The sequence below is a fragment of the Podarcis muralis genome, chromosome Z (assembly GCF_964188315.1).
Source record: "Podarcis muralis chromosome Z, rPodMur119.hap1.1, whole genome shotgun sequence".
NCBI lineage: Eukaryota > Metazoa > Chordata > Lepidosauria > Squamata > Lacertidae > Podarcis > Podarcis muralis.
Genome location: NC_135673.1, coordinates 18,577,801 through 18,592,146, shown reverse-complemented (window position 1 = coordinate 18,592,146; position 14,346 = coordinate 18,577,801). Strand labels below are relative to the sequence as shown.

Below are 14,346 nucleotides of genomic sequence, written 5' to 3'. Positions count from 1 at the left end.
CCTCCTGAACATTCCAGCAACAGCTATTCAGAAGCATTTATTGCTTCCAAATATGGAGGCAGAGCATCGCCAGCGTGCCTAGTAAACTCTCCTCTATGAATTTGTCTAAACCTATTTTAAAGCCATCCTAGTTGGCCATCACTTCTCCTTGTGGGGGGGGGGTGAGTTCCACAGTCGTAACTATGTGCTGCATGAAGAAGTCCATTCTAAAAGAACACAAGCTTGCTTGTTTCTTCTCTTGGAGGGCAAGGGGCTTGAACCTTGCTGGTTCAAATACAGCACACGGTGAACTGGGTGCCACCCCTCGCTCTCCAGACATGTTGTGACCCCACTAACGGGACCCCCCCCCTTTCTCTCTCAGCAGGAGCTCTTGATCCCTGTGAGAGGAAGGTAGCTGTAATTCAACAACAACCTGGAGGGCCAAAGGCTCAGCTCACATTTGTTCTTGGAGCATCACCATTTGTTTTGTTTTTTCCAGAAACTTAACTGCTGCACCCTGGAGGAACCAACACGCCTGAATTTGCATAAGACTATGTTTACGTTCACTTTTACTGTGAAGCCAGAGTAGCGAGCCCCCGGGTGCAAGACTTTGCAGAAAAGCTGTGTGAGTATCTGGCCACAGCAACCTGTTTCTACCTAAGCTCCCAAGAGAGGAGCTGTTTAATAATTGTGGGGAGAGAATGCAATATGAAGTGTGTGGGAGATTCCAGTGCAGGAGGCTCCATCGCCTGGTGTCCTTCCATTCAGCACAGCAGGAAAATAGGGCCCAGAAAGGAAGGAACTGCACTGCAATTGGGGGTGGGGGTAGAGAATGGGACTGGTGCCACACAGACTCCGCCAACCACAGGGTTTTATAGCGGAAGGGCCCTGCCCGCTTCACCTCCTTTTAGCTCCCTGTGCCGTCCATGATGTAACCTGCTTTTCTCTTCCTGCTCCTGCCGCTCTCTCTCTCTCTCTCCCCCCCCCCCCCATGCGCAAGGAAGTCCTCCTAGCATCCTGACACTTGCAGCCCGAAACAAGGGGTCCATTTCTGCGACAGGAACCTAAGAAGAGCCCTGCTGTGGCTAGGTCTGGCCAATGGTGCCCCTTGCCCAGACTTCTGTTCTCCCTGTGGCCAACCAGATACCCCCGAAGGGAAGAACACAAGAAGGACTCAGGCACAAGAGCAGCAGCAGCGCTCTCCCCCACTTGTGATTTCCCAGCCGGCTGGCATTTGGATGCATACTCTGCCTCCTCCCAAGAAACCAGCTCCATCAAAGTCTGAAGGCTTTAACGTGACACAGCAATGGACCCAGAGACTTGCTCGTTTCCACACAGAAAGGATCTCCCACTCTCAAAAATAGAAGAGGAGGAGGAGGGAAAAAGCAGGATCTTGTTTGATCAAGGAACCCTCCTTCTCTGCTCTTCATTGACACAGATTTCTCCAGCTGCCACCCTGTGTCCTCAACTCAGGGTGAAAGCAATATACTTGAGAGTATACAGTGAAGGAGCTGGAGAAGCAGGTTATGCAAAAAGATACACACACACACCTAGAAGTGAAGCAACAGCTGTTTTGACTGCGGGCTGCAAGGTTTTTTGTGTGTGTTTTTTTTAGAAAACTCCTACTTCCTATATGTACAATAGAAGCTGCCTTTTAATGAGTAACGACAAATGGCCCATTCTGCCCAGGACCTTCCTACACTGGCTGATAGTGGCAGTCTAGGTTTTCACGTGGAGAGCCTCTTGGACATGCTGGGGGTTGGATTTGGGGCCTTCTGCACAAAAAAAGCAGCCCTCCTCCTAAAAATAAAGTTAAGATTCTGAATAAAACAGGAACGTCAGACCAAAAAGCCATCTAGCTCCATACTGTCTACACAGATGGCAGTGGCACTCCAAAGCTTCAAGAGGAGTCTTTCCCCGCCCTTGCCTGGAGATGCCAATGGGGATTGAACCTGGGACCTTCTGCATGCAAAGCAGGTATTCTACCACTGAGCTACAGCTCAGAGAAGTTATTCTTGTCATGAAGATGCCGTGATTGGAGGAAAAATAATGTCCCCTGCCTGAAATCCTGGAGAGTCACTGCTGCTGCCAGTCAGAATGGGCAATATGGAGCTAGATGGACCAATATCTGACTCGCCACAAAGCTGTTAAATTGCTGCCTCTCTGGCTGCTGTTAAGAGGCACAGAAAGAGGACTGGGTGTTAAAAAAAAAGAAATGCAAAGAATAGGCAGCAGGTCAGACAAAAAGAAAAAAAAAGAAAAATTAGTCATTTGTGAATGCTAAAAAAGTAGGGCAGCTAAGATAAGAGGAAGCCTGATTCGTTCTTCTTTGTTACTTTTTGAACTTGTGCCTCTCCAAACTGATTAATCTTTCAAAGAAGCCCAATTGACCAATCTAAGGATCAGGCAGCAAAGACACTTCGCAACTCCTTTTGAGCCTGTCCCAAGCAATTAATCAGCTGGAGAGGCACCAATGCTTTCAAACTCAAAGCAGCACATTAACAGCAGCAGCAGCAGCAGCAGCAGCAGCAGCAGCAGCAGCAGCAGCAGCAGCAGCAGCAGCAATAGGGGTCTTAGATAAAGTTAGCAGGCAGTTGGGATGGAAAAAACAACAACAGGGGAAGAGGGCTTTGTTTTTGAAGAGCCTGGCAGCAGCACACTCCTGTTGCGATAACTGACCCCTCTCTGCCCCTCCTGGGTACACGGAAGGATCTGATTGCTGCCTGGGAAACGGACTGCACTGATGCTGAGCAGCACTTTGGGTGGGGAGGAAACCTATCTAAGGGACCTCTAGCTGCAGATGTCAAGCCTGGGTGCCACAGGACAGGACCACTAGTAGCCAGGCTGCTGGTGGGTAGCTTGCTGGAAGGGGCAAAGAAGCCCCTCTTTGCTCTGGGTCCAGGTGGTTTGCATGGGGCATAAAGAGCTGCCGTATAGCAGTTGGGCAATTGGAATATTCTAGCTTTATATCTCAGCACTGAGCAGCTTCCTGTATTTCTATTTAATTCAGCGCTTTGGTTCAGAACTCTTGAGGACTAGAAACTCCTCTCCACAAACACCCTGGTGAAGGGCTGGAGCTCAGTGGGAGCCCCATTCTCTGGCTCAGCAGAAGGCAGCTTCCTACGTACCCACCCCCACCAAGGGCTCGGGGCCACTAGAAGCCAAGGAGGAAAGGCAGCTTCAAGCAGCCAGCAAGAACCGGGCAGTGCCCCCATCCATACCTGGCAGGCAGGTGCACTCGTAGGTGGTGTCTCCGGTCTGCCGGCAGGTGCCTCCGTTCTGGCAGGGCGAGGGGTTGCAGGGGACGTAAAGGTGCTCGCAGTTCTGTCCTGTGTAGGCCTGCCTGCAGTGGCACTGGTAGGAGCCCACCTCGTTGGTGCAGGTGCCGCCGTTCTTGCAGATGGCAGGGGAGCGGCTGCACTCGTTGGTGTCCTCCTTGCATGTGGCCCCATGGAAGCCCGACGGGCACTTGCACACATAGGTCGATTCGAAGGGCACACACTGCCCACTGTTGGCACAAGGGTTGGAGGCACAAGGGTCTGCCTGCTGGCATGTTTTGCCTAGGGAAGGGGCGAACACAGAACACAAGCTTCCTTTAGAAAAACATTCTGCAGCCCAACTGAGTTGGGACTGATAATAACCTGGGATTGCTGGTGCTCAAAGACTTGCCGCCCGCTTACCTGACCATCCTGGAGGGCAGCGGCACTTGTATTCCGTCAGCGTGACAAGGTCGCAGCTCCCTCCATTGTGGCAGGGGCTGCTGAGGCATGCGTTCTCCTCTGGAGTAAGGCACAGCTTGTCAGTGTAGCCTAGGTGGCAGGCACAGGTATACTCGGCCACATTGCCACGGACGATGGGCTGGCAGGTGCCCGCATTCTTGCAGGGGTAGCTGAGACACGGGTTCTGCAGGTGGCACCGGCTGCCCACATGAGAGCTGGGGCACCTAGGGTGAGGAAGAAGGGGACACATCAAGACTAAGGAGGGTGGTGGCATGGCAGCATTTACCCAAAACAGCAAACCTCAATGGTTACATTGCACCTCCATTGCCTCTGAATGCCAACTACAAGAGAGGAGACTACAGTTGCACTCAGAACACACCAGTGTTTAAAATTCCCAAGGTGCATTTTGCTACTGGCGCAGGTCCAATTGCAACTATGTGGAGATTTCTGGGCGCAAGGTTGGCAACCACAATTTAAAAACCTTTGCCTTAGGCCATAGTTAATACTATTTCCGCTGTGTTGTGTTTCTCCTTGTATACTGGAACAAAGGAATTGTTGTAGAGCAAGCTATAGTCAAGCAATGTAGCTGAGATCATAGAATTGTAGAGTTGTAGTGTTGGAAGGGACCCCGAGGGACATCTAGTCCAACTCTTTGACAAGTAAGGCACTCCATTATAGTGACCACAAACTAGGTTTAAGGTGACCATTGGCGCCTAACTTATATATCTAACACTGCTTCCCATTGGGGCATCTGGTTAGCCAACATGAAGGTCTACCATAAGAGGTCTACCATAAGAGCAGAACCTCCATCCCCAGAGGCAGTCTAGCTCTGAATACCAATTGTTGAGAATCACAAGTGGGGAGAGTTGCTGTGCGCTCAGGTCTTGCCTGTGGGCTTCCCACAATATGCATTTGGACACCCATTGTGAGGACAGGGTGCTGGGGGGGGGGCCCTTTGGCCATATCCAGGATCTACCAATGAATACCCAACTGGTAGTAGGAGGTCTTCCAGGAGACTTTTCCCAACATGTTTCAGGTACCTCAGCAATCCATACAATGCTCAGGGCAACTGGTTGGTGGACCTGTATCAGCCCTTCCCAGCATTCTGCATGAAGCGGAAGGGGTTGTGCCCCCAAACTATCACCTCCTGCAGCCCATGTCTGCAATTGACCCCTGCCACCTGAAAAAAATGCCCTCTCATTTCCAGGACAGGACAGGTAACCTGTATATTCCGCAGGGCCACAACGGGCTTTTTGTTACCTCTTGTCACACATTTGTGGGTTTCTCTTGGATTTATAGCCCATCCCATTCAAAAGGCTCTAGGTGGGAAGCAACACATTTAAAAACAGCTGAATAAACTGTTACTGGGGACACAAGAAGAAGAAAGAAGGAGGGCAGGGCCTCAAGGCTGTAAATTCTTAACAGCCCTGCCAGATTCCATTAAAAGCCCCCTGCTTCTCGTCTCCCACAGTAGCTAGACAGATGCTTCTAGGGAGTCCTCAGACAGGGCAGAAACTCAACAGGCTTCTTTGCTTCCCACCGGCCCAGTAACTGATACTTGGAGGTAGACTGCCTTGGAATGTGGAGGTTCCACTGAGCTGTCATAGCTCATAGCTGTGAATAAATGTGTCCCCCTCCTTGAATTTTGTCCAGCCCCCTTTTAACAACTAGTGGCCTTTATGTCCTGCGGAAAGCAGCCATCTCACAATTTGCACTTGCCCCCAGACTTGCTGCAAATCAATTTCACTGAATGACTCCTGGGTTCTGATGTTATGACAAGAGACAGGGGTCACTGCACAAGATAAAGGCAGGCTTCCCACAGAAGTGAAACTCAATCCCCTGGGTTTTTAAATCACAAACTACCCTCAGCTCCTGCAAAGACCTGAGCTGGAGAATCACAAGCAATCCATCAACTGCCCAAGCCTTCCACACCCCATGGGAACCCTTTTTTCACATGCACCTTAGGCACCACTTTCACACCCTGGCCACACACTCCCACCCCCCCAATGCCCACGAACCACCTGCCCCAACTCCTCCCAGAGCCACCGAGGGAGCTATAAATCTCCCGGCCTTCAAAGAGGCAGCTCCAAAGATCAAAGAGCCATCCCTGAGAAATCACACCCTTTTTTGCTGCTGGACTAGATGGGCCATTGTCCTGATCCAGCAGGCCGTTCTTGTGTTCTTATGCGATGGAAGTCAAAGAGCGAGGGGCCCACCCTGCGCTTGTCAACAGGTGAAGCAGCACCCTTACTAATGCCCCCACTCCTACTGGGTGCACAACCCTCGAGACAACTGCTTTGCCGCTGCCTTCAACTATAAGCTCCCGTCCAAAAGTTGTTACCTACAGCTAAAAAGGCAGGAAACAAGGCTCCCCCCCCCCCAATGCAACATATGCCAGATTATCTCAGTGGGAAAGCGCTTCCATTTTTATTTTCTCTCTTTCAAAAAAATAGAGACATCCTAGCAGCAAACACACCCATCCATCAAGTGGTCACTGGCAGAGCCATCTGTTACCAGAAGCCAAAAGGGCCAGCTCGTTAATAAAAGAGAGAGACCCTAAACAAAACAAGGCAGCATGTGACACAAACACATATGGGCCGGAGAAAGAGGCGGATTTGCAGATGTGAGTATTCCATGGAAAGGATGCTCTGAGATTCCAGAAAGCTACAATCATTATTTTAAACCAGGAGAAAGTCTTTCAGCAGCAAAATCCTGTGCAGCTCAAATCTTTCTTGCGGCCCCAAGTTTCAGTGCTTTGGGGAAAGGAAGGTATTTTAAGGATAGCCTAGCAAAAAGATGGCAGTTTCTTTTCCTGCAGAGGGCTGCAGTGGTGATGTGGGGTGGAATTCTGGAGAGTCGAAAACAGCCCTGCAATATAACCATTGCAGCATTATCCCTGGTGTGGGTGGGAGGATGGAGAAACACTCCAGAGCCCCCATCTCTAACGTGGACATTACATCATGTGCAAAAAACAAGATTTATTTTAAGTTCCGAATGTTTTTTAAAAAGAGCACCCAGTCTCTTTTTCTCAAGTACCAACCACCTCGGACCCTGCAATTGTCTAGTGAGGGCTTGTTGGTGCTGACCTGTGACAGGGCCTTTTCAGTGATGGCTCCCCAGCTGCAGAATGCCCGCCCTAGTGGGGTGCAGCTGTCTCCATCATTATAAGCTTTTCAGGAGGAGGAAATTGAAAACATTCCTGCTTACCCCAGCCATTAGGAGGCGGAAGACAGCTGCTCCAGGAAGCCTCATGCTAATAGCATGGAAGAATGTTTTTTAACTGAAGTTGTTTTTAGAATGCTTTTGCTTTGGTTTTAAATGGTTTATCTGTTTGCCACCCTGGGCAATTTAATATTCCTGCCTCTGGCCTGGAACACTTAAAAGTGGACTACACTGCTGGGCTGTACTGAGCAACTCTCAGTACAGCATTCCTACCTGCAATGCTGGCATAACAGAACTACACGACAGGGCTGTTATAGACGGCTCTCTTGCCCCAAGAGAGCAATGGACAACATGGCAGGAACACTGTGGGCTCCTCTCTCAGCTTTAGCCTAACACCCCACAACTTAAGAAGATGGAGGGGAGGGTCAGGCCTCTCAGGACTGTTGTGAGGATAAAATAGGGGGGAGGAGACCCACGTACACCAGCTTGAGCCCCTTGAAGGGAAGAAGGTGGGATAAAAATGCAATAAAAAGATAATAAATAAATCCACCGGATTCAGAACATAGAAGCCAATTCTGGTTCAGAGGCTGAACTTGGCCCTTTGCAAGTGAAACTCTGCCTGTATGGTAGGGAGAAAACAGAGAAAAGGTGTCCTGTGTACCATAATTCCCCTCTTTCTTTTCCTTTTTTTCCGCAAGGCTGGTTACATGAACAACCCAAAGAGTTCAAAGGCGGCAAATGAAGGCCCATCCTGTGCCACAGATGCCCGAACAAAGGGCCAGGAGACAGGTGGGTTTGTGCTAGCCAGGTGTTGACAGGGGCTGTCCTGGGAATATCCCTTTGATTACAATGATGGCGATTATTATTAAGAAGCGCCCTGTGTCTGGATTCTGGAAAGAGAGAGGGAGGGAAAGTTCCCTCCTCTCTCTCTCTCTCTCTCTCTCCTTCTCCTCACCGTTCTCAACTCCCTGCACCCGCCATCTAACTTTGCCACGACTCTGCCATCCTGCACAAAGAGGACTGCAGCTGGCTTCAGCCCCAGCCTGCTCTTGCATTCATGGAGAATAAGCAGCACTTTACACAGGGGGGTGGGATGTAGCAAAACTGCCACAACATGGAAGGGCAGCCTTTTGAGGCACAGCCCATTCTCCTAGGGCAGCTGCAGGGTGAGTGCCAAGAGCTTTCCCCGCTGCCACCCACAGATCACCGCGTGGGGGGCTGGAGGCATTTCAGGCAAAACAGGTACCCGCCAATTTAGCCCCACAGCCAGTGTGGTTTATGGCCAGGAGTGATGATTTGGAGCCATCGTCCTGCAACATCTGGAGGGCAACAGATGCCCCCACCCGCTAAAACCTCCTCTACCCACCCAGAACCATGCTGGTCATTTGCAACTTAAGATTGCTCAAGGCTCCACAGGATCAAGCCCTTGCAGCATCTCCAGGGAGGGCTGGGAAAGTCTCCCTGCCTGAAAAGACCCCTGAGAGATACTGCTGCCGGTCAGCGTTGGAAGGACTGGGCTGAAATAACGATGGTTTGACTTGACGCAAGTGCAGCTCCCTCTGTGTCCTTGCACTGTTGCTATTATGGGGCTTCAAAACTGCTCGGCTTTGGGTGGTCCACATTCAACACTTTGAAGACCTGGGAGGCCAAAATGTGTCCAGATGATATCAATAAAAAAACCCCGGGGGGGCAGCAAAAACACCAAGTGGGAGACCAAGGCAGGAAGTAGGTCAGCAGAACCAGCTGATCCAGAGGGAGCAAGGAAACCAAACCCCCAAATGTCCTTCATGCAAATGGAGAGAGCAAAGGAAGGAGGCAGCCAGCAGCCACCCCTTCCTCCTCCAGCTCCACAAACTCCCAAGCTCCCATTGTTTGGGGTCCTTGTGTTTGTGAGAATCCGAGGACATTTCAAGTTAATGAGATGGCATGAGCCAGGCCCAGTGAAAAGTGGGCATAACAGAAAGAGAAGGAGGAGGGGAAGAAGGGGAGGGGGAAGGAAAAAAGGAAAGCAGGGCATCTGCTGGGCAGACAAAAGGGTGCCAGGAGCAGGTGCGCATGTTAATTAGAGGGTCAGAGCAGCTGCTCTCCCGCTCGCCAGCCAATGTGCTGTTCCAGAGGACCGAATGCTGCAGGGAAGGGGGAACTGCAGGGGGCTGGGCGGTGGGCGCGCGCGCACACACACACACACACACACACACACACTGCTCTGTTAGGGAATTCAGCTGCCTGCTTTGGCGCTGCTCAGGGGAAAGGCGCCAGCGAGATGGAGGCACAGGGCAGCAATGGAGGCATCCCGAGGATGGCGGCTGCAGGGCTGCTGCTGCTGCATGTGTGGCTACCAGCGGCTGCACCCTCTGGCACTTCCTGCGGTGGCTCCCTCTCTTCCTTCTCATAAGCTCAGATTGGAGAAGCAAATCACCCCAAGTGCATGGCGCTGGCATTAAAGAGTGTGTGAAGTGGGAGAGGTTTGTGAGTTGTTTAAGGGAAGAAGGAAGTAGCAAACTTCCTTATTTCAGCAGCCCACAGCTGGGTATCTGTCTGCATTGGGGCCAACCAAAAGAAGTCACATAAACAGCTGAAGGTCCCAAGTTCCCCAGAGCTCCTGCTTGAATAAGTTCATGCAGCGCACATCTGAACTATGGAACTCCCTCCTGCAGGAGGCAGTGAAGGGCACCAGCTTGGATGGATTTAAAGAGACTCATGGAGGAGAATAAGGCTAGCAACAACTACTAGCCATGGGGGTTATACTGTGCTCCCATGGTCAGCGGCAACAATGCTTTTGAATAGAAATTGCTGAAGACAACATGAGGGTGAGTGCTCTTGTGCTCAGGCCCTGCTTGCACATTTCTCTGGCATCTGGTTGTCCACCATGAGAGGAGGACGCTGGACGAGGTGGACCACGGGCCTGAGCCAACAGGAACCCTCTTAGGTTTCTCCTCCACTGTTGGAGGCAGTACGCCTCTGAATACCAGTTGCAGCAAACTGCAGGAGGGGAGAGTGTTGCTCTTGTTCTCAGGTCCTGCTTGTGGGCTTCCCATAATGGGCATCTGGTTGGCCCCTGTGAGAACAGGATGCTGGACTACATGGGCTACTGGCCTGATCCAGCAGCCAGGCTCTTCTTTTTTATACAAATGCGGGCCGCCTGCTAAAGAAGAGTTCTGGAAGTCTCAAAAGCTTGTCAAATTTCTTGAACAACTTTTTGGCCGATACTATCTTACTGCGGACACTCTCCGGACCGACTCGGTTCCACAGATGTTGTCTGTGCAGCACCATGCCAGCGAGCAGGGCTCACAGATCAAGCTGTGCGCCACGTCTGGGAGTAATTTTGCTCTTCTACATTTCCCACGAACTTTACTAGTAAGGAAAATTGCCTCATATTTGTGAGCCACTTGCAGGAAATGCTCTCATGTCTTTACAAATAACAATGAAAAAACCATACTTTGCCTCGGTAATGGACTGGATGAGAGCCAACAGACTGAAACTCAAGATTGAGATTGAGGCACTGTTAGTGGGTGGTTCCCTAGACCAGATGGGTGGGAAATCGCCTCCTCTTGATGGGGTTACACTTCCCCAGAAGGAGCAGGTTTGTAGCTTAGGGATACTCCTGGATCCTTTGCTGTTGCTCAAGGCTCAGGTGGCCTCAGTGGCCCAGAGTGCCTTCCATCAGCTTAGGTTGGTGGCCCAGCTACACCCCTATCTGCACAGGGATAGTCTAACTACTGTTATGTATGCGCTGGTAACCTCAGGGTTAGATTACGCAATGTGTTATACGCAGGGTTACCTCTGAAGATGGTTCGGAAACTTCAGCTAGTGCAGAATTCACCAGCCAGGTTGCTTACCGGAGCAAGACGGTTTGAGCATATAATATTACATCGATCCCGGTCCGACAGCACTGGCTAACAATTAGTTTCCGGGCCCAATTCAAAGTGCTGGTTTTGACCTATAAAGCCTTAAACGGCTCAGGACCGCAATACCTCAAGGACACCTCTTTCCATATGAGCTTACCTGGACCCTGAGATCATCTTCTGAGGCCCTTGTTTGTGTGCTTCCTCCCCGAGAGGTATGAAGGATGGCAACACGAGAACGGGACTTCTCTGCAGTGGCTCCCCATCTGTGGAAAGCTCCCCCAGGGAAGTTCACCTGGCGCCTTCATTATACACCTTTAGGTACCAGGCAAAAACGATCTTTTTAAACCAGGCCTTTGGTTGATTTGATTAACATCCTATGCCCTTTTAAAATGTGGGGTTTTTTTGGTGTGTGTGTGTGGGGATGTTATTGGGTTGTTGTTTTTATTTTTATTATATATTTTGTGGTTTTATATATTTTGATATTGTTCTGTGAACTGCTCTGAGACCTCCAAGTATAGGGTGGTATATAAATTCAATAAATAATAATAAAAATAAATTAATAATACTATAGACATCATTGCAAATCCTTGCAAAATCCATGTAGTTTGGGCTTAGCCAAACTAGGGATCCAGGGGGCAAAGACTCTATTAGTAACAATAATAAAAAATTCAGTAAACGCTTGCAAAGCCACCCTCTACACTGCGAGTACGACTAGCAACAATTACAATCCAGCAGCTTTAATTTTATGATATGATATTCTCTGATTTATGATGGTTAATAAACTACTTTCCCATCCACACACTTTTTTTTTAATCACTTGTTTCTTCCCCATTTTCTGTATTGGGCTGTCATCAGGTCAAACCATATTTGAATGCTGATTTTAAATTTGTTTTAATTTATGTGTTTTAATTATTGTTCTTACCTAGTTTATTTTTATTGCTTTGTATTTATTACAATGACACTTCTAAAATGTTGGAAGCTGCCTTGAATGCCAAATAGGGAGAAATGTTAGATATAAATACATTAAACAAAGAAAGAAATAGGACGATAGCTCAGATGGTAGAGCATGAGACTCTTAATCTCTGGGTCATGGGATCGAGCCCTACACTGGGGAAAAGACTGCTGCATTGCAGCGGGTTGGACTAGATGACCCTTGTGGTCTCTTCCAACTCTACAGTTCTATGTTTCTTGGGGGAAATTCCCCTCCCTCATTCCCTACTGGAATGTAATGTGGTTTGGCTTAAAACGAAAACAATTAACACCTGGATCTACTGAATGAAATTTGTGCCTTATAGACATTTAAATTAAAATGCATTGGTTGGGCGGGGTGTGTGTGTGAATCCCTCCACAGACAGGAGGAGGCAAGGCAGTAGCTAGGTCTCTGGGTTGACGAGGAAAGCTTTCAGACACCCTCAAAGGTCAGAGCATGGGTCAGGAAGGTTTATTTTGCCTGGGCCAGATTGGTCCCATAGAGATCCCTCTGTGGGCTGGATCGTGCGTGCGCATGAGCGAGTGCACCCACAATTTTCAGTGTCTGCGCATGCACAGACGCAATTTCCAGTGCCACAGAAGTGAGTCCCCGTGCTGTGCTGCGCCAGTTTAGCGCAGCGTGCGAGCCGGCAGCTCAGTTCGGGGGCAGGTCGTAGGCCGGTCAAACGACCTCTGCGGGTCGCTTCTGGCCCATGGGCCTTAGGTTGCTGACCCCTGGTCCTGGGTAATAGTGCTTGACTACATTTGGTTGTCTGACTGAGCATCCCCCGACCTGTGTCCCTGCGATAAAGGCTCTTGCTTATCTGCTGGAGAGGTTGGCTCTTAACCCTCCCGTGGATTCAAGATCTGCTGCAGATAAGCACCAGATAAGCTCATGGCATATCTATCTGCCCTGGTGAAGATCTTCCGTTGGAAACTAAACCGTTGCATTGACCCACCATTCCTAGAGTGTGCATGTGTGTTGTGTGTCTATAAAGACAAGCACAGCTCTCTGTGGCCCCGATGCCTGCAAATAAAAGCTTGGAAACCTGTGTGGGAAGAGGGTGCTTCAATTCTCAGAAGTCCAAACGAGGCTGAAGAAAGCTTTCTGGTGGTATGCAGAGCAGGGAGGCAAACTGTCGCATCCTGTCAAAGCTCTTTGTGACTCCGGGGCCCTTCCATTACCTCCCATCACATCAGGACATGACATTTAATCTAAGAATGCCACAGCACCCACCCGTCAGCTTCCCGTGTAGGGCTTTGCCAACAAAGTATTTCTTTTAAAAGCACAATCTTGGAACTACCACAACAAAACTACCCATAAATGCAGGTGCTTAATCTAATCTGTTCACCAAATTTTGGGCTTTTCTTTTGAAAACTGGCTCTGTGTGCAGTGAGCTCGGTGTATAATTTCTGCTAACACATCACAGTTTGTAGAGCAGGCTGTAGGCAGTGGTGTTGGGCACTGGAAGAAGAGTTGCCTTGGTCATATTGGCAAAGGAGGCTCTGATTTTTCTGAGCGCAGCAGTGCAATTTGTCAAAAGCATGTGTGTAGGTGCACACATTCATTGATCTGCCTGATAGTCCTCCCAATCGAAAGGAATCACAGAACTGCAGTTGGAAGGGACCCCAAGGGTCATTTAGTCCAACCCCCTGCAATGCAGGAATCCGAACTAAAGCATCTATGACGGATGGCCATCCAACCTCTGCTTAAAAACCTCCAAAGAAAGAAAGAGAGATAATCCATCACCTTCTGAAGGAAGCTGTTCCACTTATTGTCATAAAGTTCTTCCTGATGTTTAGCTGGAATCTCCTTTCTTGTAACTTTTAGCCATTGGTTTGGGTTCTATCCTCCAGAGCAGGAGAAAACAAGACAGACAGACACACACACACACACACACACACACACACACACACACACACACCACACACTTGTACCTATGTGGACAGTGCTTCATGCATTTGATGACATGAGCTCTGGCCCAGGAAACTGCACTCTACTAGCAGTGCATATGAAAAGGATCTAGGGGTTCTTAGTGGACCACAAGCTCAACAGTGTGATGCAGCAGCAAAATAAGCTAATGCTATTCTAGGCTGCATCAACTGAAGAATAGACCAAGGGAAGTAATAGTCCCGCTGCTTTATTCTGCTATGGTTAGACCACACCTGTGTCTGAATTCTGGGCACCACAATTTAAGGAAGATGTTGACAAGCTGGAACATGTACAGGAGGGTAACCAAGATGATCAGGGATCTGGAAACCAAGTCTTATGAGGAATGGTTGAAGGAGCTGGGTATGTGTAGCCTGGAAAAGAGGAGTCTAGAGAAGACCTGGTAGCCGTCTTCAAATATATAAAGGGCTGTCCCATGGAAGACGGAACAAGCTTGTTTTCTACTGCTCTGGAGGGTAGGACTCTCAATGGCTTCAAGTTACAAGAAAGGAGATTACAACTAAATGTCAGGAAGAACTAGCTGTGGAATGGACTCCCACAGAACATGGTGGACTCTCCTTCATTGAAGGTTTTCAAGCAGAGGTTTGACGGCCATCTGTCATGGATGCTTTAGCTAAGATTCCTGCATCACAGGAGGTTCCAACTCTACAATTCCACGATTCTACAAATATACCGGTACGTGTTGCGTCTTTCAAAATGCCACAAGATTCTCAAACAT

General features: G+C 49.3%; 1 protein-coding gene across 1 annotated transcript in view; it reads right to left on the bottom strand.

The window, feature by feature from the left end:
* Positions 1-14,346, bottom strand: part of NOTCH1 (notch receptor 1) — a 93,911-nt gene that overhangs the window by 53,410 nt on the left and 26,155 nt on the right. Inside the window, exons 3-4 of the mRNA XM_028715869.2 lie at positions 3,660-3,922; positions 3,201-3,539 (exon numbers count right to left, since the gene is read on the bottom strand). Coding sequence (XP_028571702.2) covers positions 3,201-3,539; positions 3,660-3,922 — 602 coding nt within the window. The remainder of the gene's footprint in view (positions 1-3,200; positions 3,540-3,659; positions 3,923-14,346) is intronic.